The sequence below is a fragment of the Abramis brama genome (genome assembly GCF_963993115.1).
Source record: "Abramis brama genome assembly, chromosome: 1".
Classification (NCBI taxonomy): domain Eukaryota; kingdom Metazoa; phylum Chordata; class Actinopteri; order Cypriniformes; family Leuciscidae; genus Abramis; species Abramis brama.
In genome coordinates this window covers 25258676-25279048 of record NC_139963.1, presented here as the reverse complement: position 1 = coordinate 25279048, position 20373 = coordinate 25258676, and the positions used below count along the sequence as shown (strand labels likewise).

Here is a 20373-nt window from a genome sequence, read left to right as displayed (position 1 = left end):
CACATATTAACATCTTAAATGCTAAGATTTACATGCTCCTTCAACCAAAGCAGTTAAAAGTAACCAAATCAGTCCACACCCAAACAAAACGCTCCACACTTCTCCACAATGGTAACCCACTGTATTTTAAATGGTTCTAATAATTCCAACGTAATTGAACATTAAACACAATTACACACTATCAAGTCTTCCCCTTTTCTCATTTTCTCAAAAAAACATAAAATAACACTTAATTTTAACATTTATTCTCTCTTAATTCAACCATATGCAAAGCATGCTGGGAACTAACAAGCACTGCCCAGTTTCAGTTAATGCAACACAAATCATTCATGTAATCCAACACAAACGGATTAAGTAAACTTAAATTTTACATATTAAGCAGATTGAACACAATCAAATTAAGTTAGGGCAAAATGGCAGTTGGCGTCGCACTATACTGCCACCCACTGGATGTAAGAATTTTTTTACTTAACGTAAATGGTTTGTGTTTAGACAACACGTTAGGATTTTGTACTGTTAAGTTGAGACATAATTACGTGGACCTTAATAGAAAAAAACATTTCAAGTCAACAAACACAATTATTATAAGTAAACTAAATATAAATATATTATGTAAAGTGTACAACCTTCCTAGTTCATTTTTTTGAGTGTACAAATGAGGAATACAACAAGCGATTCATCATAAAGAGGCAATAAACATGAGAAGTGCAGGTACAAAGTTTAGACATCATTTAGATTAGTACAAGCTAGAACAGGGAGAATAAGGAATAGTAAAGAATAGGGGAAGATTTTTTTTTCCCAGCATGATGCAGTTATGTGCTGACAAAAGAAATTCGTTTTCAGCTGTTTCTTAAATATTGTCAGGGATTCGGAGTTGCGGATTGGGTTGGGAAGATTCCACCAGCAAGGAACAGTGAACGAAAACGTTCTGGAAAGTGATTTTATGCCTCTCGGTGAAGGTACCACGAGGTGTTGCTCACTTACTGACCTTCTGGAGGGGATGTAGACTCACAAGAGCAGTTGAAGGTAAGAGCACCAGAGCCCATGTCTGTTCCCCCCACCCTGAAAGACCTATAGCTACCCTACCTGTGAAATTCAAACCAGCAAAGTGGAGTTCCTGTGATGCCCAGTGCTGACAGAGAGGGATCTGATGATTATGGTGTCAAAGGTAGCAGATAGATCATCCAGCAGAATGAGAACAATCAGCTTTCACAGTCGGCAATCCAATCCAAAAGCATGAGGAAACCAACTTCCATCAAAACACTGCTGTAATAAAAACACTGCTGTAATGACATTTCACAAGAACGATACTGTTAAGGCTGGGAAACACTACACAATTTATTTTTGGCCCAATTTTCAGTTTCAGCCTAAAGTCTGACCCAGTCTGCAGATTTGGGGAAGTTGAAGTTGAATCCATCCAGTTGGAGGTTGTTAAACATGTTTGATACTTTGAGGGAATTTTAGAACACATATTGTTGTCTGTAGACATGCGTCTCCTAGCAACGAGGCATTCTGCTTTTGTTTAGTTTGTTGTGTTCGGAACAACATGAAATGTGTTATGTGTATTCTCAGTCGTTTAGTGCAGTGGTTTCTGGGGCCCACTAGGAGCTCTCAACAAACTTCCAATGTGGCCTCAGAATTATATATATATATTTTTAATTAATAAGACAAAACAAGCATTAAAATAAGCTAAAAAATAATAATTTGGTTATTTTATAACAAATAGGCATAGGTATTTCTATTCTAGTTTGAAATAAAAAAAAGGTTGAGATCCACTGATGGTGCATGATTTATGTAGCCTATACGTGCGTTTTTCTTTGAAACCAGGTGTATGATTCCTACTGTTTTAAAATATCTTCCGAAATTAAAAGTCGTTAGTGAATTCCATCAAGTTTACACATTTACTTGTTCTCAAAATGGAAAATCCTTGTGACTGCAATATTGTGATAACTCTGTTATGGTCACATCAATAGCTCATGCTACAAATAATTTGATTTTAATGATGAATACTGACCTTGTTACACAGCCAGTAGCCTACACTTATAATGTTCACACCTTTCCACTATAATAGATGCTTGATAAAATTGTTCGCAGATTTGTTTCACCCTTTGTTTGGGCCGACACCTGGTGGCTACGTATATAACTACATGCATTCCACTCAAATACAGAAAGACATTTTGATTTCATGAGACTTTCATCAGATCAATTTGTGCATCGTTACTGATACCTGGCACGTAGTTCAGTGGGTCTGAGTGTGCCTTATTTCTTTTCGCAAAGCAGATTCTTCCTGGTTTGTTCCTGTGCAACCCTTCACATATTTCCACTGTCATCTTAATATTGTACTTGTTGGCCTAAACAAGCAATAGTTGGTTTGAGGTTTACGGCTTTTTACAACAACTCTAAAAAGAGAGAGAAAGATAGAGAGAGAAAGCTCTCTGTAGTCATAAATCTGTGTGTTTGGTAACCAGACCCTTTCTTTGCTTTATTGGTATATGATATTCATGGCAGGTTTCAGATAACTGGCCTATGCCATCGCCATGTGTTACTTGAAAACCGATTACTAAAGATTTCTCCTCTTTTTTTAAGTGGTCTGAAGAAAAGATAGAAAGAAAAAACAGGGGGCACCCGGATTTGAACCGGGGACCTCTTGATCTGCAGTCAAATGCTCTACCACTGAGCTATACCCCCTTTCATATGACGTGCCACAGGTGATATTTTCACAGGTTACTGAGAGCTCAGCCCATTGTCTAAATATTATAGTGGGTGTGTTTGTATGCAGGTGTGACTGTTTGTGTTGTGCATATTCTGAGCTTATAATTATTTGGTTGCAATACCCATAAATAATGTAATACTATGAGAATGGTTTTGTTTGTTTGTTAAATGTTATTGAGGATAGAATGTAATCTGAAATCTAATACACAATGAAATAATATGTAACTTTAGTGCATTTATTACTTTTTTTGTGTGTGTACATCTGTCAGAAGCCAATAGTATATGATTAGGCCAACAAGTAAGAGAGGCTGGGACTCTTCTCCAGTATATATCAGCATTGGCCACTAAATAATTCTAATAATTTTAATTTCACTAAAAAATAAACAAATAATACATTTTAACATTTTAAATTCAATAATCAAATAAAATCACAAAAACTACCAAAAAAGATAACATTTCCACCAATACTGCCCAAGAAACAAAAAGTTAAATATATGAATATAAAAATATATATATAAAAATAAATAAATAAAATAAAACAGTATACACAGAACAATTCAAGTAAAAATGTAAATAAAATGTTGGCACATAAATGACTTTCAAAAAATTATCCCCAAACAAAAAGATGCATTTTGGTAATCATAAGCTTATAGGCTATATTCAAAATATATATTCACCAAACATATTTAATGTCAATCTGTCAAGACAAAGTGGGAAATCTGTGTTTGTTGAACAAGTACTATGCCCCCCCCCCCCCCCCAAAAAAAAACCTGTATATGCAATATCTGATTTTTCTGTATAGATTTGGAACAATTAAAAAACATGTAACAACTTGTGATATTTATGAAAAATGCTTATGTCTTTTATCTACAATTATCTACCTTCATTATACAGTTGACAACTGTCGAATGTACATAGTGTGGTTTGATTGTGTTCACTTGTTTAGCCAACAGCTATAACAAAAAATATGGTGTAATTGAAATTTTAGTTTGGAGACTACACATATTTGTCTAATTGACTCAAAACCTTATAGTAGGAAAAAGAAATACTATGGAAATCAATGGCTTCCGCCGACTGTCTGGTTATCAACATTCTTTACTAATATCTTCTTTTTGTGTTCAACAGAAGAAAGAAATTCATACAGGTTTGGAACAACATTAGGGTGAGTAAATTATGATAAAATATTTGTATATTTTTTGGGGGTGAACTATATCTTTAAAAAAAGTATTTAGGCCTTCTTTACTGAAATGTATGTAGTTGCATATTTAGCCACCAGGTGTCGCTCAAACAAAGGGCGGCACAAAGTATAAAGCTCGAAACTAAAACAAGCGTCGGTTTCACTGTTTTGGATATGAATAGCTTGTGTGAAAACTGTCTGATATACATTAACAAACAGCAAAGACACTGTAGCCACTGTTTTTAAAGTTTAAATATGCTGAATGCGCATTATTTAAAAACACTTTGTTATCAGTGTTTATTCTAAAACGCCATAGTTTGACTGAATAGACAGTATGAGGGCAGGTACACTCCCAATATGTCTATATCTGTATTAAGATCCGGTGGATGATGTGGTTTTAAAACAAATAAAATATAAACACAAGATACGACAAGCTTTAAGTCCTTTAACTCAAGAGCAAGATTTTTTTTCCCCATTTCAAGTGATAAAGAATAAATATTTGAGAGTGAAAGACTTCCGCTGAATGCCCTTGCTTATCTAAACGGGAGCGCGCAGTAGGGACAGAGCGGCAGTGCCGTGAGCGCGCCTTCCGTGTCTGACAGCCAGCGGTGCGAACTGGACTCATCAACGGCTAGCGATCCACACCTCGCGGGTTATCTAGCAAATTCTGCTTTGCAGATCGTTTCTTCAACTCATTCCTTCGCTACTATTTCTCCAAAATGAACCCACTGTGTGGCAGATGTAACCGAGTGGTGTATCCCACGGAAAAAGTGAATTGTCTTGACAAGGTAAGGCATAACGTTACTTAGCATATGCTAGCATAGCTTACACATCTGGTCGTGAGAATGGGGTATATTTGGATCTAGATATGTATAATACAGATTTAACAATGTGGCTTAAAGGAGACCATTTCCGATGTGGTGGCTATCGAGATTGTGAGCAGAGCGGAAACGTCTAAGCGAAGGGGCTAGTAATGCAATGCCTTGATTGTGATAACTTCATAGCATGCTACAAGTTGTCGATGATGTATTTATTTTTCTCAGTGTGTATATCGTCTGATATCGACAGAAATTTTCCGCGGAAGTCGTTATTTTTCAAACAAACGCCATCAGCCTGTTCGTGGCCTCTGTCGCGAGGAGGAGGAGGAGGTTTGTTTATGACGTGTCAGTCTGTCCTGTGGGCGACATGGACGGACCCGAAAAACCCAAAACAGCCCAAGTCCTGTCATACTCTAGTGTCTCTTAACGACAATCAAACAACTGGGTTATACACGCGGTTTGGGTTGTGTATTATCTCGGGGTTTTTGTTATCTAGCCAGCTTCGCAGATATGCAACTTCGCCTGTGTACGTATGAGGCCTGTGAGTTATTAAAAACGTGCTATATTTGGGCCAATTCTACACGTATTCTTGAAATATAGTTCAACGTTAACCGCGGTATCAGTCGGGCCTTGCATTTACATGATGTGCACATCTGTACTAACGTTACATGTTTACCAACCGGCCAGAGGAAGTGTTGTTTGCTGCTCGACACGCTTTTGAAACGTTTTCTCTACTGACCCCACCCCCTTCTTAACCCATATCCTTATCGCTCTGGGTTTGTGAGTGGTGAAATCTTGAGTTTTTGAATTGCTTTAGATGCTCCAAGAGGGTGGGGTCGCCCTCCTTTATTTTCATGCAGTGCAAGTATTTGCGAGGGAGAGAAACTGGGGCGGAGTGATAATAAGTAACGCGTGTAATGGACGTTAAAAGCATATTAATCGATTGCCGACAGTCTCCGTGGACTTGAACGAAACAGCTTGAGGAATGCCTACACAGACGTAAAGTGCGTGAATGAGGCTTGCAGTTTACGTAAGAGTAAAAGTTGAGGCGTTTGATGGCACACCTCCCACAAATGTTGTCGAAAAATAGCACTGACCCCCACATACGTACACAAGTTGGTTCCTATTCATTGCCTAAAGGAACACAAGTTGCTTCACACTGTCATTCTTTTGAGGCATGTTGATGGTTCCCTCAGCCTAAAGAGAGGCCAACCATTGCTTATGATCATTCTGCTTCAGTGCTTAAGGTCATCATCTGTCACTCTGAAGAACATCTCAGAAGAACCGCACCCTAGAGAGGTGGTCACAAAAATGAATATGTACTCTTTGTTCAGGTCACTTTTTTTTTTCTTTTTTTTTTTTGTGGTGCACAGAAAGAGAAGTTAAGCATATTGTTCAGACAGCCCTTTTCTATACAATAGCAGAAGATGATGAAAATCAAGCTTCAAAAAGAACAATAAAAAGAGGTTGGGAGTCATTAAGATTTTTTTTATTTAAAAGAAATTCATACTTTTATTCAGCAAGGGTGCATTAAATTGATTAAATTGACACATTTGCAATGTTACAAAAGATTTCTATTCATTGAAGAATCCTATCCTAAAAAAAAAATGATCACAAACTGTTTTCAACATTGATAATAATAAGAAATGTTTCTTTAAATCATCATATTAGATTATATGATTTCTGAAGGATTATGTGACACTGAAGACTGGAGTAATGATGCTGAAGATTCAGCTTTGCCATTAAAAGAAACCCTATGAGGTGTATTTTTGGTTATGAATGTATCCTCTGCTCAAGTGTTTGCTAGCAACTTCCTCTCCTTGGTACTGCAGTAGATGCATGACTTTGTTGCTCACACACTCATGCACATGTGATCAAACTACGACATTCCAGCTGACTGCCAAGAAAGTGTTTGACATAGAAATACAAACATACCCACGTCTAAATTGTACGCATTGCAGTTTAGCATGCCTGACTGGCTGTATAGATGGAATGTAGGGTAGTGGGTCAGGTCAGTCGCCCCAGTCCATTTTCTCTGTGTGTGTGTGGTCTCTTATTACTGAAACATTCCCGTGGTTAACATTAACTAAGGAAGCTTCTAATCAAAGACTAGCATAAATTGCAGCTACATAGTTTGGTTTATAGCCATTTGGAGACCATATCTCAGTAGCGTCAGTGTGTCTTCCCAGATCTTTCTTTCTGTTTTTCCTAATGTTGCAAGAATCTGGGAAAATTGTGATGTAACTTGCTTAGTAACCACTTGACAACCAGTGTGCTATGGGGGTTTCATATAAACTATGTTCACTCAAGACATGCCAGAGAGTCTTTAAAATGAATGCATTCACACGAAAAAAAAAAAAAAACTTGTCTTTACTCCGAATGGATGTAACCTCAAGTTGGGCTTCTTTTGTAACACATGTGGTGCCTGAGCCTATATTTCTTTCCAAGTGCTTTCAAAGAACAAGCACTCCATTGTTTTTTTCCATTTAATCCTCAGAGCAAACCGCATAGACTTTGTAACGGCCATAGTGACTGAATTAGCAACACTAAGGGATCTGAAGGACTTCATCTCATTTGCTCTTTTTATTTGTCTTTATCTCTCCCAACTTCATTGCAGACAATTTCCCTGTTTTTTTTGCATACACCACCTAATACAAACACGTTTTAAAGCTTTAATCTATCATCTCTCTGTGTCTCTCTCTTTCAGTACTGGCATAAAGGATGCTTTAGCTGTGAGGTCTGTAAGATGACTCTAAACATGAAGAACTACAAAGGCTTTGAGAAGAGACCATACTGTAATGCGTAAGTATGCTCTCTGCATGTGAGTTTTCTGTGTATTGTGTGTTTGCTTAGGCATATTCTTAAAGTTGGCATTAAATAAAATTAACATTTAACTTTGTAATCACTGGATAAAATCATGTCTCACCGTGTATTCTTTTCTTGTTTAATAAGCCATTTCACTTGAAAATACGTCATAATACAGAAGCAAATTCAGTCACAACTTTAAAATCTTTAAAATCACAGTGAATTTCCATTCACAATCCCATTTTAGAGAATTAACAAATATAATGCAGCACTTGATGTATTGAAAAGTGGGTGTTGCATATTAAAATGAGCCACATCTAATTCCTGGTTTCTAAAACAATGTCTGAATAGCTATTTGGCTAGTGGCTAACTTCCAATAGTGGGCAACAGTGTCCAATAGCTGCCCCGGCTTAAATGATGTTTAAAAAAATGACGTAAAAAGAGCATCTTAAAGGTAGAGCAAGTTAGTACATTGTAATTGAAGATAGAAAGTCAGACACTTTTTGTCTTTTGATTGTGGAAAGGTCATGTCTGCTCACACAGTAGCTGAATTGTTCAGTCATTTGTGGAAATGACATTGAGGGAAATTCCTATAATTTCACAACAATGACCCATACATATACATGCACAAATGAATTCACTTCTCTGGAATCCACTTCTGATCACTAATAGAATAGTCTTGTGAGTCAGATACCTCAGTTATAGCGTCCCTGCCCATTCATACTTCATTAACACTTGAAGTGTTTTAATGCAGACACCAGGCTTAGCATGGCCAGAATAAATGTATGAAGTCATAATGAGCAGCTGGCATAGAAAATATGCAAATGCATCCCTTTTGTGAGTGTGTCTCACACTCATGTTCATAATACACCAGGGGACTTTAGTCTTTATTTAGCAGATTATTTATGTCTGTTCCTCTGTCTAGATCTGCTTCTTCCACTGTTTACTCAAAGATAATTTGACTAAATGAGCATGGCAGAGTAATTTCCTCTTCCGTCCAACAGATAAAGGTCTGTTTACTTCTGAGAGTGATGGTCTAATGAAAGGTCCACCAGAAGTAAAAAGCATCTGCTTCGATCACGATGGGATTGTCTGTTAACTGATATAAACATATAAATCAGCCAAGGTGCCTGAGTGCCATTTATCTGTGCATGTTTGTTTACCTCTCTGTGTCTGTGATTTGAGTGAGAAAAAAAAAAAAAAAATCGTGTTTTGGACTGCATGCACAACAACAATATATATTTTTACTTTATTCCATTGCGCCCACCACAGAAGTGTGCATATATTTTTTTTTGTCAGGCTCAACTTGTTAAACTTGACACAGTGTAGAAAAAAAAAAGGCGGCAGTAAAATAATGGCAATAACGGTCAAAGTTTGGCAACAGTCAAATTTATTCAACTTTTACCGGTAATTAGGCTGTTATAATCGCTAGAAATGACAGAGCTGTAATGTAACTTGACACAACATCATGTTAGCCAGCTAGATAGCTTTATAATTTAATTTATCAGCAGAAATCACAACAACATTGTTTTTTACATCACACCAAACTAAATGTTTATGTTTGTTTTTGCCATCAGTCCATCAGTGCTGTTATTGTTAAAGACCCCTTGTAGTCAGTAATTTTATCCATTAAAACACATCTTTGATCACCAAAATTACATATTTAAACGTTTTTTTTTTTTTCTTGAAAAAACATCTTCATGCCTTTAAATAGTTTGAATGTAACTCTGAAAGGTGATTGGTTTAAAGGTAGTTTGTGATGTCAGAAACACCAGCGATTTCATAGAAATTGCAAAGCCTTGATTGTGATAACTTCATAGCATGCTACAAGTTCTCAGTGTGTATATCGTCTGGTATCAACGGAAATTTTCTGCAGAAGTCGTTATTTTAGTATTTATTTAGTCGTGGTAGAAGTAAAGATAAACCATTAACCCTCTTTATCTCTATTATTGTCACACACAAAAAAAAAAAATTATAATAGAAGTTTATCAGTAGCTACGGAACAACGTCTCGGTTACGTATGGTAACCCACGTTCCCTGAAAGTTTTTGAGACTGTCTTTTGGTTCATGTTTTTGAGACTGTCTTTGGTTCACTGTTTTGAAGAGAAAATACTCAGCAATGGTGTTGACTTATGCATTTGCACATGGTTTGTCTTAAAGCATATTAAAAACATAGACATATAAACAACATTAAAAGCTTGATTTTCACCAAAGGGGGACTAAAACTTTAAAAAAAAAAATGTTAATTTAAATAAAGCTGAAATAAAATAAAATATAAATATTAGATACAAAATTAGAAACTAGAAATGTTGCCTTGGCGACTAACTAAAATAAAATAAGTTGAAGTAGCTACTAAAATGACTAAAACTGAAATAAAAATAAATTAAAGCTAAATAGAAGTATCTTTTATCTAAAAATTAAAATGACAAAATTAAAATGAAACTAAAAACATAAAAATAAAAACTACTAGCTACAAAATATATAGTAATATTATGCTAAAAGAAGACTGCAGCCCATCCTTGGTGTTGAGCCCTGTATCTCTATTGGTTTTTAATTGAATGTTGTATCAGAAAATAAATAAATGGTAGCCTACTTGTTTGAAAGCATGTTTGAAACTACATGACTTTTTTTGAAGTATTTGGCGTAGCTTTTTGAGCAAGGAAAGATCAGTCTGTATTTATTTACACTGATTTACAGAGCATGTTCTGTATTATGTGTTGGTTACCTGCAGCAACACAGTGTCTGTACTATATAGAGGTTAACTAAGCAGACAGGTTGTCCTGTTGTAACCAGGAGCAGACACTGTTTTGATTGGCTCAGTTGTTGTGTTGTGAAGTATGATTAATTTTACTGAATCAGTCCTGTTAAATCGTGTCGTGGCACATTATATATTTTTATATGGTTATATGATTAGTGTAATAGTTCTGTTTACTTCTGTATTACCAAATATATCAGTTAGTGCTGTAATTGTAATTTGTGTACTCTGTTGTATAGTTCTGTTATTTCTGGTACTCTAATTATGTGTTGCGTTGGATGATTGTGGTTGGGGTTGTCTCTGTCATGCTAATTTTGTGTTGCGTTGGTCTGTGAAAATAGGGCAAATAAGCTGCCTTGTTTACACAAGGCACAAATTACACTTGTGCAGCTTCACTATCCCCATACAGATCAGTGATAAGCCCATGTGGACATTTACCTACACAACCACTAATTCAGGATCTTTGTCTTTATCAGCAGCATGGTTAAAAAGTGTCCAATTTGAGTAGCCTTGATGGGTAATATAATAGCCCATTGTAACAATGAGCTACAGTCAGCAGTATAAATAGTTTATGCATTAAATGTGATTTGAATAATATTATATCTAAACAAATTAATAATTAAAAATACTTTTGATTGTCATTCAACGAGGAGAAATACTGAGATGTTAATTTGCAAATTATAGGATTTCAAATGCTGATGTTAACTAAAATGGCTTTGTGTGTATTTCAGACACTATCCGAAGACGTCATTCACCAGTGTTGCGGACACTCCGGAGAATCTGCGCCTGAAACAGCAAAGCAAGATGCAGAGCCAGGTACAACATGCCAATATTTGCTTTCTCTTATCATCCTCTCTCCTCTTCTGGTGATTTCTGTTTTTTGTGGCATTGCACTCCTAAGCATGAAATAATACTCAAAGAATGCATAAGTCAAGTCAAGTCATAATCATCTCCCAGGGCTCCACCTGCACACTCAACAATGCTCTTGTGTGAGGAAGAACTATGTGGAACATAGATTCTGGTGTATCGTGACTTTTTAAATCATATATATTTTAAAATTCCCATGTTTTTTTTAGTAAGAACTATTAGGTCAGATAAACTATTATACAAGCAACAATCATCATGACATCTTATTCCACTCTCTCAGTTTTTACAGATGTTGTTGTATTGACTGCATTAGTAAAGATAAACCATTAATCCTCTTTATCTCTATTATTGTCACAAAAAAGAAATATATTTATAATATAAGTTTATCAGTAGCTATGGAACAACGTCTCAGTTACTTATGGTAACCCACGTTCCCTGAAAGAGGGAACGGAGATGTTCGTCGGAGGGATCCGACAGAAATGGGATCTTCGCAAAGAGACCAATCTACTTTGAGAGAAACTAAATGAGCCAATGCACATGCGATAACTGCGCCAGCTGCTTCTATCACGCAGTGCGGGTATATAATGAGCAGAAGGTGCAACGCATCTTTGGTTTGGTTTTTCGCTGTGGAGCCGAGCCAGGGACCCGGCCATCTGCAGCGATGGTACAACAACATGGCGACGGGACGAACGTCTCTATTCCCTCTTTCAGGGAACGTGGGTTACCATACGTAACCGAGACGTTCCCTTTCATGACGGTCACTCCTGGGATCCCTACCAACATGCCATGTTGTTGGCCCTTCCAGTGCCCTGCATAAGCCTCACTTCTCTCCCTTTATTAGGGGCAGAAGCTTATGCGGGGAGTCCTGGCCACTGATGTTCCTCAAGACCTACTCAGTAAGAACATTGGATAACACTGGGAAAGTGTGCCCTTCCTAGGGGAAGGAGAACGCTGCGAAAGCCACGACCTGCCCAGAGGGAGGTAACGTGGAGAATACACATATGGACTAGCCAAGCAGGGTTGTGCAACACATGGAAGCCTCTCGGGTGGTTCCAGCCTAATCCTAGGGGGGAAGCGCACTGGCAGAGCGGGCAAGGGAAAGACACTGGCTAGCTGACAGGGTAGCCGTACCGTGGAATTTACACATATGGGGTCGCTGCAGGGACTGCCACATATGGACACCCAGCCTAGCACAGGTTCCTCAATGAATACGAGTGTTAGGCCTGGCATCAGACGCTCCGCAACATCTGACTGCCGTAGGGGTGACGGAGGAACTCAACAGGGTAAGCTGTCTCCGGGGAACACACTGAAGCAAATAGACACGCGTATCTGGCCGACCAGGCGAGAATGGCGTAGCAAACCGACACTTGAGCGGGTTCCCCGCGCTACTGGCCACTTGGGGCCCACGAAGGCTATAGAATCTAGCAAATGTGTTAGGTGTCACCCAGCCCGCAGCTCTACATGTATCTGTCAGCGAGGCACCTTGAGCCAACGTCCAGGAGGAAGCAACACTTCTAGTTGAGTGCGCTCGTTGCCCAAACGGGCAAGGCACGTCTTGGCATTGATATGTCAAGAAAAAAGCATCCACTATCCAGTGGGCTAACTTCTGCTTGGAGATAGCCTTTCCCTTCTGCTGGCCTCCGTAACAGACAAAGAGCTGGTCTGAGGTCCTAAAGCTTTGCGTTCTGTCCACGTATAACCGCAAGGAGCGGACGGGACAGAGAAAAGCCAGGGCTGGGTCTGCCTCTTCAGAGGGTAGTGCTTGCAGGTTCACTACCTGGTCTCTAATGGGCGTGGTAGGAACCTTAGGCACATATCCAGGCCGGGTTCTCAGGACAACGTGAGAGTCAGCCGGTCCGAATTCTAGGCACGATTCGCCGACCAAAAACGCTTGTAGGTCCCCTACCCTCTTGATAGAACCCAATGCCGTCAAGAGTCTTTAGTGACAGGATCTTTAGCTCTGCTGATTTCAGCAGTTCGAAGGGAGGTCTCTGCAGTGCGCTGAGCACCAGAGACAGGTCCCAAGAGGGTATAGAGGGGGGATGAGGCAGATTACTCTCCTTGCCCTGCTCAGGAACCTGACGATCAGGTCATGCTTTCCCAGTGACTTACCTTCAACTGCATTGTGATGCGAGGCAATAGCGGCAACATACACTTTGAGGGTGGAGGGAGACAGCCTTCGCTCCAGCCCATCTTGCAGGAAGGAAAGCACAACTCTAACCGGGCATCTTCGGGGGTCTTCCCGTCGGGGAAAAAAAACACTCAACGAATAGGTTTCACTTCAATGCATAGAGGCGCTTTGTGGGGGGGGGCTCTAGCAAAAGTGATGGTGTCTACCACCACCTGGGGTAGGTCACTTAGAACCTTCGCGTCCCGTCCAGGGACCAGACATGGAGTTTCCAGAGGTCTGGATGCGGATGCCATAGGGTGCCCAGTCTCTGAGAAAGCAGGTCCTTCCTCAGAGGAATGGGCCAGGGAGGGACTGTTGCGTGGAGTACTAGTTCTGGGAACCAGATCCGGTTGGGCCAATAGGGAGCCACTAACAGGACCTGCTCCTCGTCCTCCCTGACTTTGCACAAGGTCTGTGCAAGAAGGCTCAATGGGGGAAACGCATACTAGCATAGGCCCCGGGGCCAGCTGTGTGCCAGTGCAACTGTGCCAAGGGTTCCGTCGGTCAGGGAGAAGAACAACTGGCAATGTGACGTGTCTGGGGAGGCAAACCGATCTACCTGTGTGGCCCCGAAGCGCCTCCAAATCAGCTGGACCACCTGGGGATGGAGTCGCCACTCTCCTGGAAGCGTAAGCTGTCGTGAGAGCTCGTCGGCTGCACGATTGAGCTCACCAGGGATGTGAATGGCACAAAGCGACCTCAGATGCTTCTGACTCCATAGGAGGAGATGGCGGGCGAGTTGCCACATGCGACTGGAGCGCAGACCACCTTGTCAGTTGATTTACGCAATGGTCACAGTGCTGTCCATATGGACCAGTACATGCTTGTCTCAAAGTGGCACCTTGAAGCGGCTGAGAGCAAGACGTACTGCTAGCAACTCGAGGCAATTGATATGCCAGTGCAGCTGAAGCCCCGTCCACAAACCCGAAGCTGCATGCCCGTTGTATGTGGCCCCCCAGCCGGTGACAGAGGCATCCGTGAAGACCACAGCATGTCTGGTCTAGAACACCTGCCCGTAGAAGCGAAGGGTCCGACCATGGGCTGAATGTTTGGCTACAATGCGTGGTAATGGAAACCCTGTAGGTGCCGCTCTGCCACGCCCATCTCGGGACCCGACTGTGGAGCCAGTGTTGAACCAGCCTCATATGAAGCAACCTGAGCGGCGTTACTGCAGCTGCGGATGCCATATGCCCCAGGAGCCTCTGAAAAAGCTTCAGTGGGGCCGCTGTCCTGCGTCTGAACAAATTCAAGCAGTTCAACACCGACTGGACACGCTCCTCAGTGAGGCACGCTGTCTGGTTGACCGAGACCAGCTCCATATCGAGATAAGATATCCTTTGCGCAGGGGAGAGTGTGCTCTTGTCCCAGTTGACCCGAAGTCCCAACAGGCTGAGGTGCCTGAAGGGAAGGACTTTGTACTGATACGCCTCAAAAGCAAAGCGCAGGAAGGGCCTGTGTCCTTCATTCATACATTCTTGCATTAAAGGTAAGTGCATTGGGAAATGCGTTTCTGCGAGAGCATTTTGAATGGGAGCTTGTGCAGGGCCCGATTCAAAACTCGCAGGTCCAAGATTGGCCGTAACCTACCGCCTTGGGTACAATGAAGTAGGGGCTGTAGAACCCTAACTTCATATCGGCTGGAGGGACTGGCTCAATCCTGTCTTTCGCCAGTCAGACTTATATCTCTGCCCGTAAGACAGGAGCACCAGTAGCCATCACTGTGGTGAACCGAATGCCCCTGAACTTGGGAGGGCGCAGGGCGAACTGAATCGCATAGCCGAGTCTGATGGTGCAGATGAGCCAGCGGGATGGTCTGGGGAGCGCTAGCCAGGCTCCGAGAGACCGTACCAGCGGGACCAACAGAAACACAGACGTACAGAGGGGCAACGAGGTGGAGGACAGGAACCCGACCCGAGAGGCACTGAACCCGACCCGAGAGGCACTGGCTCGGAGTGGGGTCTGGGTGTGCGGTGCAACACTCACCTGGGTCCACGGGTGGACAGAGGATGCGTGGGAAGGCTTGACTGCGTTCTTGAACTGCATGCTGCTGTCCGCTGGCGATTGCAGAAGGGGATGAGAGTGGCAAGGTTTTGTAACGGTGCACACTGTCGACCTCGCCTTCTTATGAAAAGGGGAACGAGAGTGACGAGGCATAGCGTCTAGCACTGTCATTCTCACCCTGTTGCCAAGAGGGGAATGAGAGCTGCGAGGCATAGTGTCGCAAGCTGCCATTCTGGTCCTCTTTGAGAGAGGGGAACAAGAGCGGCGAGGCATTGTTTTTTTCTGAGGTGATCCTGCTGTAGACACGCAACATGAAGGTGAGGGCTTCTTCCAAAAAGAACACTCGAAAAATTGTTTCTTCTTTAGAAGCAACACTGCTGGAACAGAACATGAATCAGCTCGCCTCCGAAGCGAAATGCAAAGATGCGTTGCACCTTCTCGTCATTATATACCTGCACTGCGTGATAGAAGCAGCTGGCGCAATTATCGCATGCCAGTGTGCATTGGCTCGTTTAGTTTCTCTCGAAGTAGATTGGTCTCTCTGCGAAAATCCCATTTCTGATGAAAGGGAACATTTGTTCCCAAACTGGCCTAATTTTTACCTTTATTTAATTTATTGCTAGCTTATTACAAAGCCACATAAATCAGGGTTTTAAACCGTATTTAGACCCAAATAGATTTGAAAAAATTATTAACCTCAAGTAAAATAATTAGAAAATAAAACGGCTCATAATATTTAGATTTTGACCTTCTGAGGTTGATGATAAATGTTTTTCTAAATGTCATGCTCCTGTGTTCACTTACCAATTGTTGAAAAGAAAAATGACTTAAACGTCTGAGGGCCTTTTTAACTTGTGAATTGTGGAAAATGCCAAATGTTGTTTTTTATGATTATTAACTAATTTAACCATTAACTAATCTGCATTTATGCTGATATAATATAAGGGAGGGAAGTACACCTCTGAACTTGTTTCAATCAAAATTAACAATTATGATTACTTGGATAATTACTATTAATTTTCGTTTGTGTTGCAGGTGCTCTACAAGGAGGAATTTGAGAAGAACAAAGGAAGGGGCTTTAGCGCTGTGGCCGACACACCAGAGATGCAGAGAATCAAGAAAACGCAAGACCAAATAAGCAACGTAGGTCCAACTCTTAAACAATAAATTCAAAATCATCTACCAAAACATAGACATGGAAGCATTGTTTTTTTTTTTCTGTTCATTTTCTTTCTCGCTTGTGTGTTATGCCTGATATTTACGTTTGCTTTTTGTTTTGTGCCTCCCAACCTTTCTCTTCATCTCTCAAACAAACACAAACATACACATTTTATCTATCATCTTAATCTCCTTTCACTGTTTTTTAATGAATTGTTAGCAAGAAGTCATAATTATCTGACCTTGATGGAGCACTTGTTTAGTCCCACCCTTCCTCTTTTACACCATACCTGTTTGCTGAAGTATCTGTGCTGTTGCCTAGCAACATTTATGTCACCAACTTCCTTTTTGCAATGTCATTTCCTGTCAGTATGAAAGCGAGCAAGACGGCTCAGGAGACACCCTGTGGATGGTGCAGGAATTACCAGTAATTTGTCACCCCTGCTCAGAATGAAGTTTAATTAAATTAAAAACCTCTTGCTGAAACCACCACTTTACAAAATGAAGAACTGTTTTCTGAGTAGTTTAATCATAAGATAGTACTGCATCAGTATTTATCATGTATTCTATTTTTATTCTTTCTCGCTTCAGTTTCCTATAGCTATTTCAGCCTCAACCGCTTACCCAAAGGCCCTTTGCTTTTGCCCCACTGCTGCAGAAGAAAACCACTCTATTTAAGGATGTGTCTGTTAAAAGTGCAGCATTGTGGTTGTCTTCATTGTTGCTCTATGATTGCTTTTAGTTCATGGTCAATGAAGTCATCATACACTTCTGTTCAAAGGTTCTTTTTTATATATATATGGTAGTGGTAGTCAATTGTAGAATGGTAATGGGTGTGGGACACAGAGCGGCTATTTTCCTAGTTAAATAAACATTACATAAAAAAAGAGAGACCAAAAACAATCTATTTTGTATTTTTACAATAACTGTGTAATGTTCTATTTATCATACATTTATAAAAATATAAATTTCATCAAGTTTTTATGCATTTTTACATTTGTTTGTGTACAAAAGTATTGTACACACTGGTCACAGACACGAAAATGTACCTTTAATTTTCCCAAGCTGATTGTTCACTAAAAAAAACCACAGTAATCATGTTTTCAGGGCACTTCAAGTTTGATTTAACATGACATAAAGCGGTGATATCTAAGTGGCTGAGTTGTTTACTTACTTTTTAATTAGTCTTTCCATTAACACCATTTCCATTTTTTTCTTCACAACAAATATTTTATTATATTTTTTCATTTGCAATAGTAACTGGAAAGTATGAAATTGTAATTTAACTCCATTATTCATGTACACATTTTTGTTGGAAATCAATGTCATATGTTGCATGTGTTTATAATTTTCAACCCAACTGCTTCCAAGACATTTGCTTTTTATGACAAATAATTCTCACAATTTTGACTGTTATTGGGCTAAATAATGTTACTTTGGTGACATATTTTGCAGAATTCACAACAACGTTCAGTACATCACTAAATGTTCGTTTGCGAGGCTTTGAGATGATGAACATAATGACAACATCATAGTTACTGTTCTTTCTTCCTGTTTTGACACAATGTATATGTCTGTGTGTTTCAGATTAAATACCATGAGGACTTTGAGAAGAGCCGAATGGGAGGGGAAGGCCCACCTCAGCACCCACAGACACCACAACAAATCACAACTCCAGGTACACAATATTTGGATTGTTGTCTGGATGATCATTGCAGTCTCAATTTCCTCATTTGCCTAAATTTTTTTCTCTTGTAGCATATCAGCCCCCGGCAGCATCTAAGAACTATCACTATGAGCCTGAGCCTGTGCGTCAGGCCGCTGCCGCCGCTCCTCCCAGCTCTGGGGTAATACACTCTTAAAACTCTAACACACACTGTCCCATACGCTCCTTTTCAAGTCCTTACGGTCCTCTTTTCATATGTTGCAGAAGCGCTACCGAGCGGTGTACGACTACACCGCAGCTGATGAGGACGAGGTGTCGTTCCTGGACGGTGACCTGATAGTGGACGTTCAGCAGATCGACGAGGGATGGATGTACGGAAGAGTGGAGCGCACCGGCCAGCAGGGGATGCTGCCTGCTAACTACGTAGAGGCCATCTGAACATGAGAGAGTGAAAGGATGAAAAGGTTGAAAAAAGAGAGAGAGGGGGGGGTTGCGGCAGAGACGCAGATGATTAGCCGAGTGCCATCTCACCTTTCAAGATCTCATCTTTTTCCTCTTCTATTCCTGCACTAACTGTCCTATCAGGGGTCAGCCGCTGTGACCCGGTTATGATCCAAAACAAACATAGTTCAGTATGTAATCATACACCCCAACAGCGCATACACATCCTTGCATAAATAGTGAATGATTTACTCCTTTCACCCATATCTTTCTCTCTGTATGCACCTCCCTGTCTATTGCTTTTGCTGTCTGTTTATCTGTTAAATACGCGTTTCCTCAGTCCTGGAAAGGTGCTGTCACAAGTGGCACTTAAGTCTTAATAAGACTCACACACACAAACCCACAAAATACAAAATACCACACAGGCCTCTAAAATATTCAGGGCCTGCCATAGAGCACTTCGCAGACATCTCAACAAATTTATCTTATCGGTTGCTATGACAATATGTGAAAGAATCTGGTCCGAACATCAGTTGTTACGTTTTTTTTTTTATATATATATTTTTAATTGTTTCATATCTTGTTTGCAGTCTGTAATTGTAATGTATTCAGTACAGTTTCACATCTCATTGACTGTGGTTCTGTAACAATGCTTGAATATAAGACTTCTGGTCATTCCAATCATTCCATACGTCTGACCATTTGCATCATGTGTTGAAACTGGAATCTTAAGGGGCGAAGCCTTTTGCTACTTTCATATTCACTCAAGCTCCTTCACATTCCGCTGGCCCTTTAGGAAATTAATTAGAATATATGAGCATACTTTTGTTCTGCTGCTCCTGCTTTTAAAAATGACAAGGAAATAGTGATGTACTTAATAAAGGGAAAAAAAAATAAACCATATAGTCACTTAGCGAGCGAGGAGTGTAACAGCATTGTAGAATAGAAGCGAGGAGCCCAAGCACAATTCTATGGACCATTTTTGCTTTGGATTTTAATCATTCCATTGGTTTTGTTCCATTACGGTTTTGGGGTGATCCATGTGCATAGTATGAAACTGTAAGACGTTGTTATTGATGTTTTTGTTAGTTTGATTTTTTTTTTTTTTCTCATATCATTGCTTATTCACATTGCCTTGCTGGTATTGTACGAGACGGAATTTTAATGTCAATTTATCAATATCAGTGGAATAAAAAAAATCTATTTGTATACCAAGGCAGGCGGGTTTGTCGAACGAAAGGAATTGTTAACGGTATTAGAATGTTTTAGAGCCTAGCATGTATAACTGGAAACTTATGTTACTGTGCAAAGACTCTAATGAGATTCTACTGATCATTGTTCTCTAAAATGCCAAAATATAGATGCAGAGAATGATCAAAGTAAGTGTTTTGCTTTCAAACTATTTCCACTATTGTAACTTCAAAGGTGCAATATCTGGGTTATACTTATTCCTCTTATTGAAAACATATCCTCAGAATTTCTTCAATATCTAGTATTGGTGTACCATCACCAATATCTCTCCAATTCATTGTAACACATTTTTAAACACCTTATTCTGCACATTATATAACCAGCTGCTGTACTTTTTCAACGTAAGATGCTATATACTAATATCTAATATGTACGCTACCATTCAAAGGTTTGGGGTGGGCAAGATTTTTTTTTTATGTATTTGAAAGCCATCATTTGCTCACTAAGGCTGCATTTATTTAATCAAAAAAGTACAGTAAAAACTGTAATATTGTGACATTTTTTCAGGATTCTTTGATGAATAGAACGTTCAAAAGAACAGCATTTACTTAA

The 20373-nt window shown here is 40.0% G+C and overlaps 1 protein-coding gene across 1 annotated transcript; it reads left to right on the top strand.

Moving 5' to 3' along the window:
* The first annotated feature begins 4443 nt into the window (after nucleotides 1-4443).
* On the top strand, nucleotides 4444-19785 carry lasp1 (LIM and SH3 protein 1). Its single transcript, XM_084134174.1, has 7 exons — nucleotides 4444-4677; nucleotides 7415-7509; nucleotides 10999-11083; nucleotides 16341-16448; nucleotides 18051-18141; nucleotides 18222-18310; nucleotides 18394-19785. The coding sequence occupies exons 1-7, from the start codon at nucleotides 4609-4611 to the stop codon at nucleotides 18565-18567; spliced, it is 711 nt and encodes a 236-aa protein (XP_083990300.1). The 5' UTR covers nucleotides 4444-4608; the 3' UTR covers nucleotides 18568-19785.
* Nucleotides 19786-20373: the final 588 nt, after the last annotated feature.

What these genes read in the sequence shown, in the direction of transcription:
- lasp1 (XM_084134174.1), top strand. Translation starts at nt 4,609, where the DNA reads ATGAACCCACTGTGTGGCAGATGTAACCGAGTGGTGTATCCCACGGAA. An exon ending in AAGAGACCATACTGTAATGC is followed by an intron (nt 7,510 to 10,998) that starts GTAAGTATGCTC and finishes TGTGTATTTCAG; the next exon opens with ACACTATCCGAAGACGTCAT. An exon ending in AAAGCAAGATGCAGAGCCAG is followed by an intron (nt 11,084 to 16,340) that starts GTACAACATGCC and finishes TTTGTGTTGCAG; the next exon opens with GTGCTCTACAAGGAGGAATT.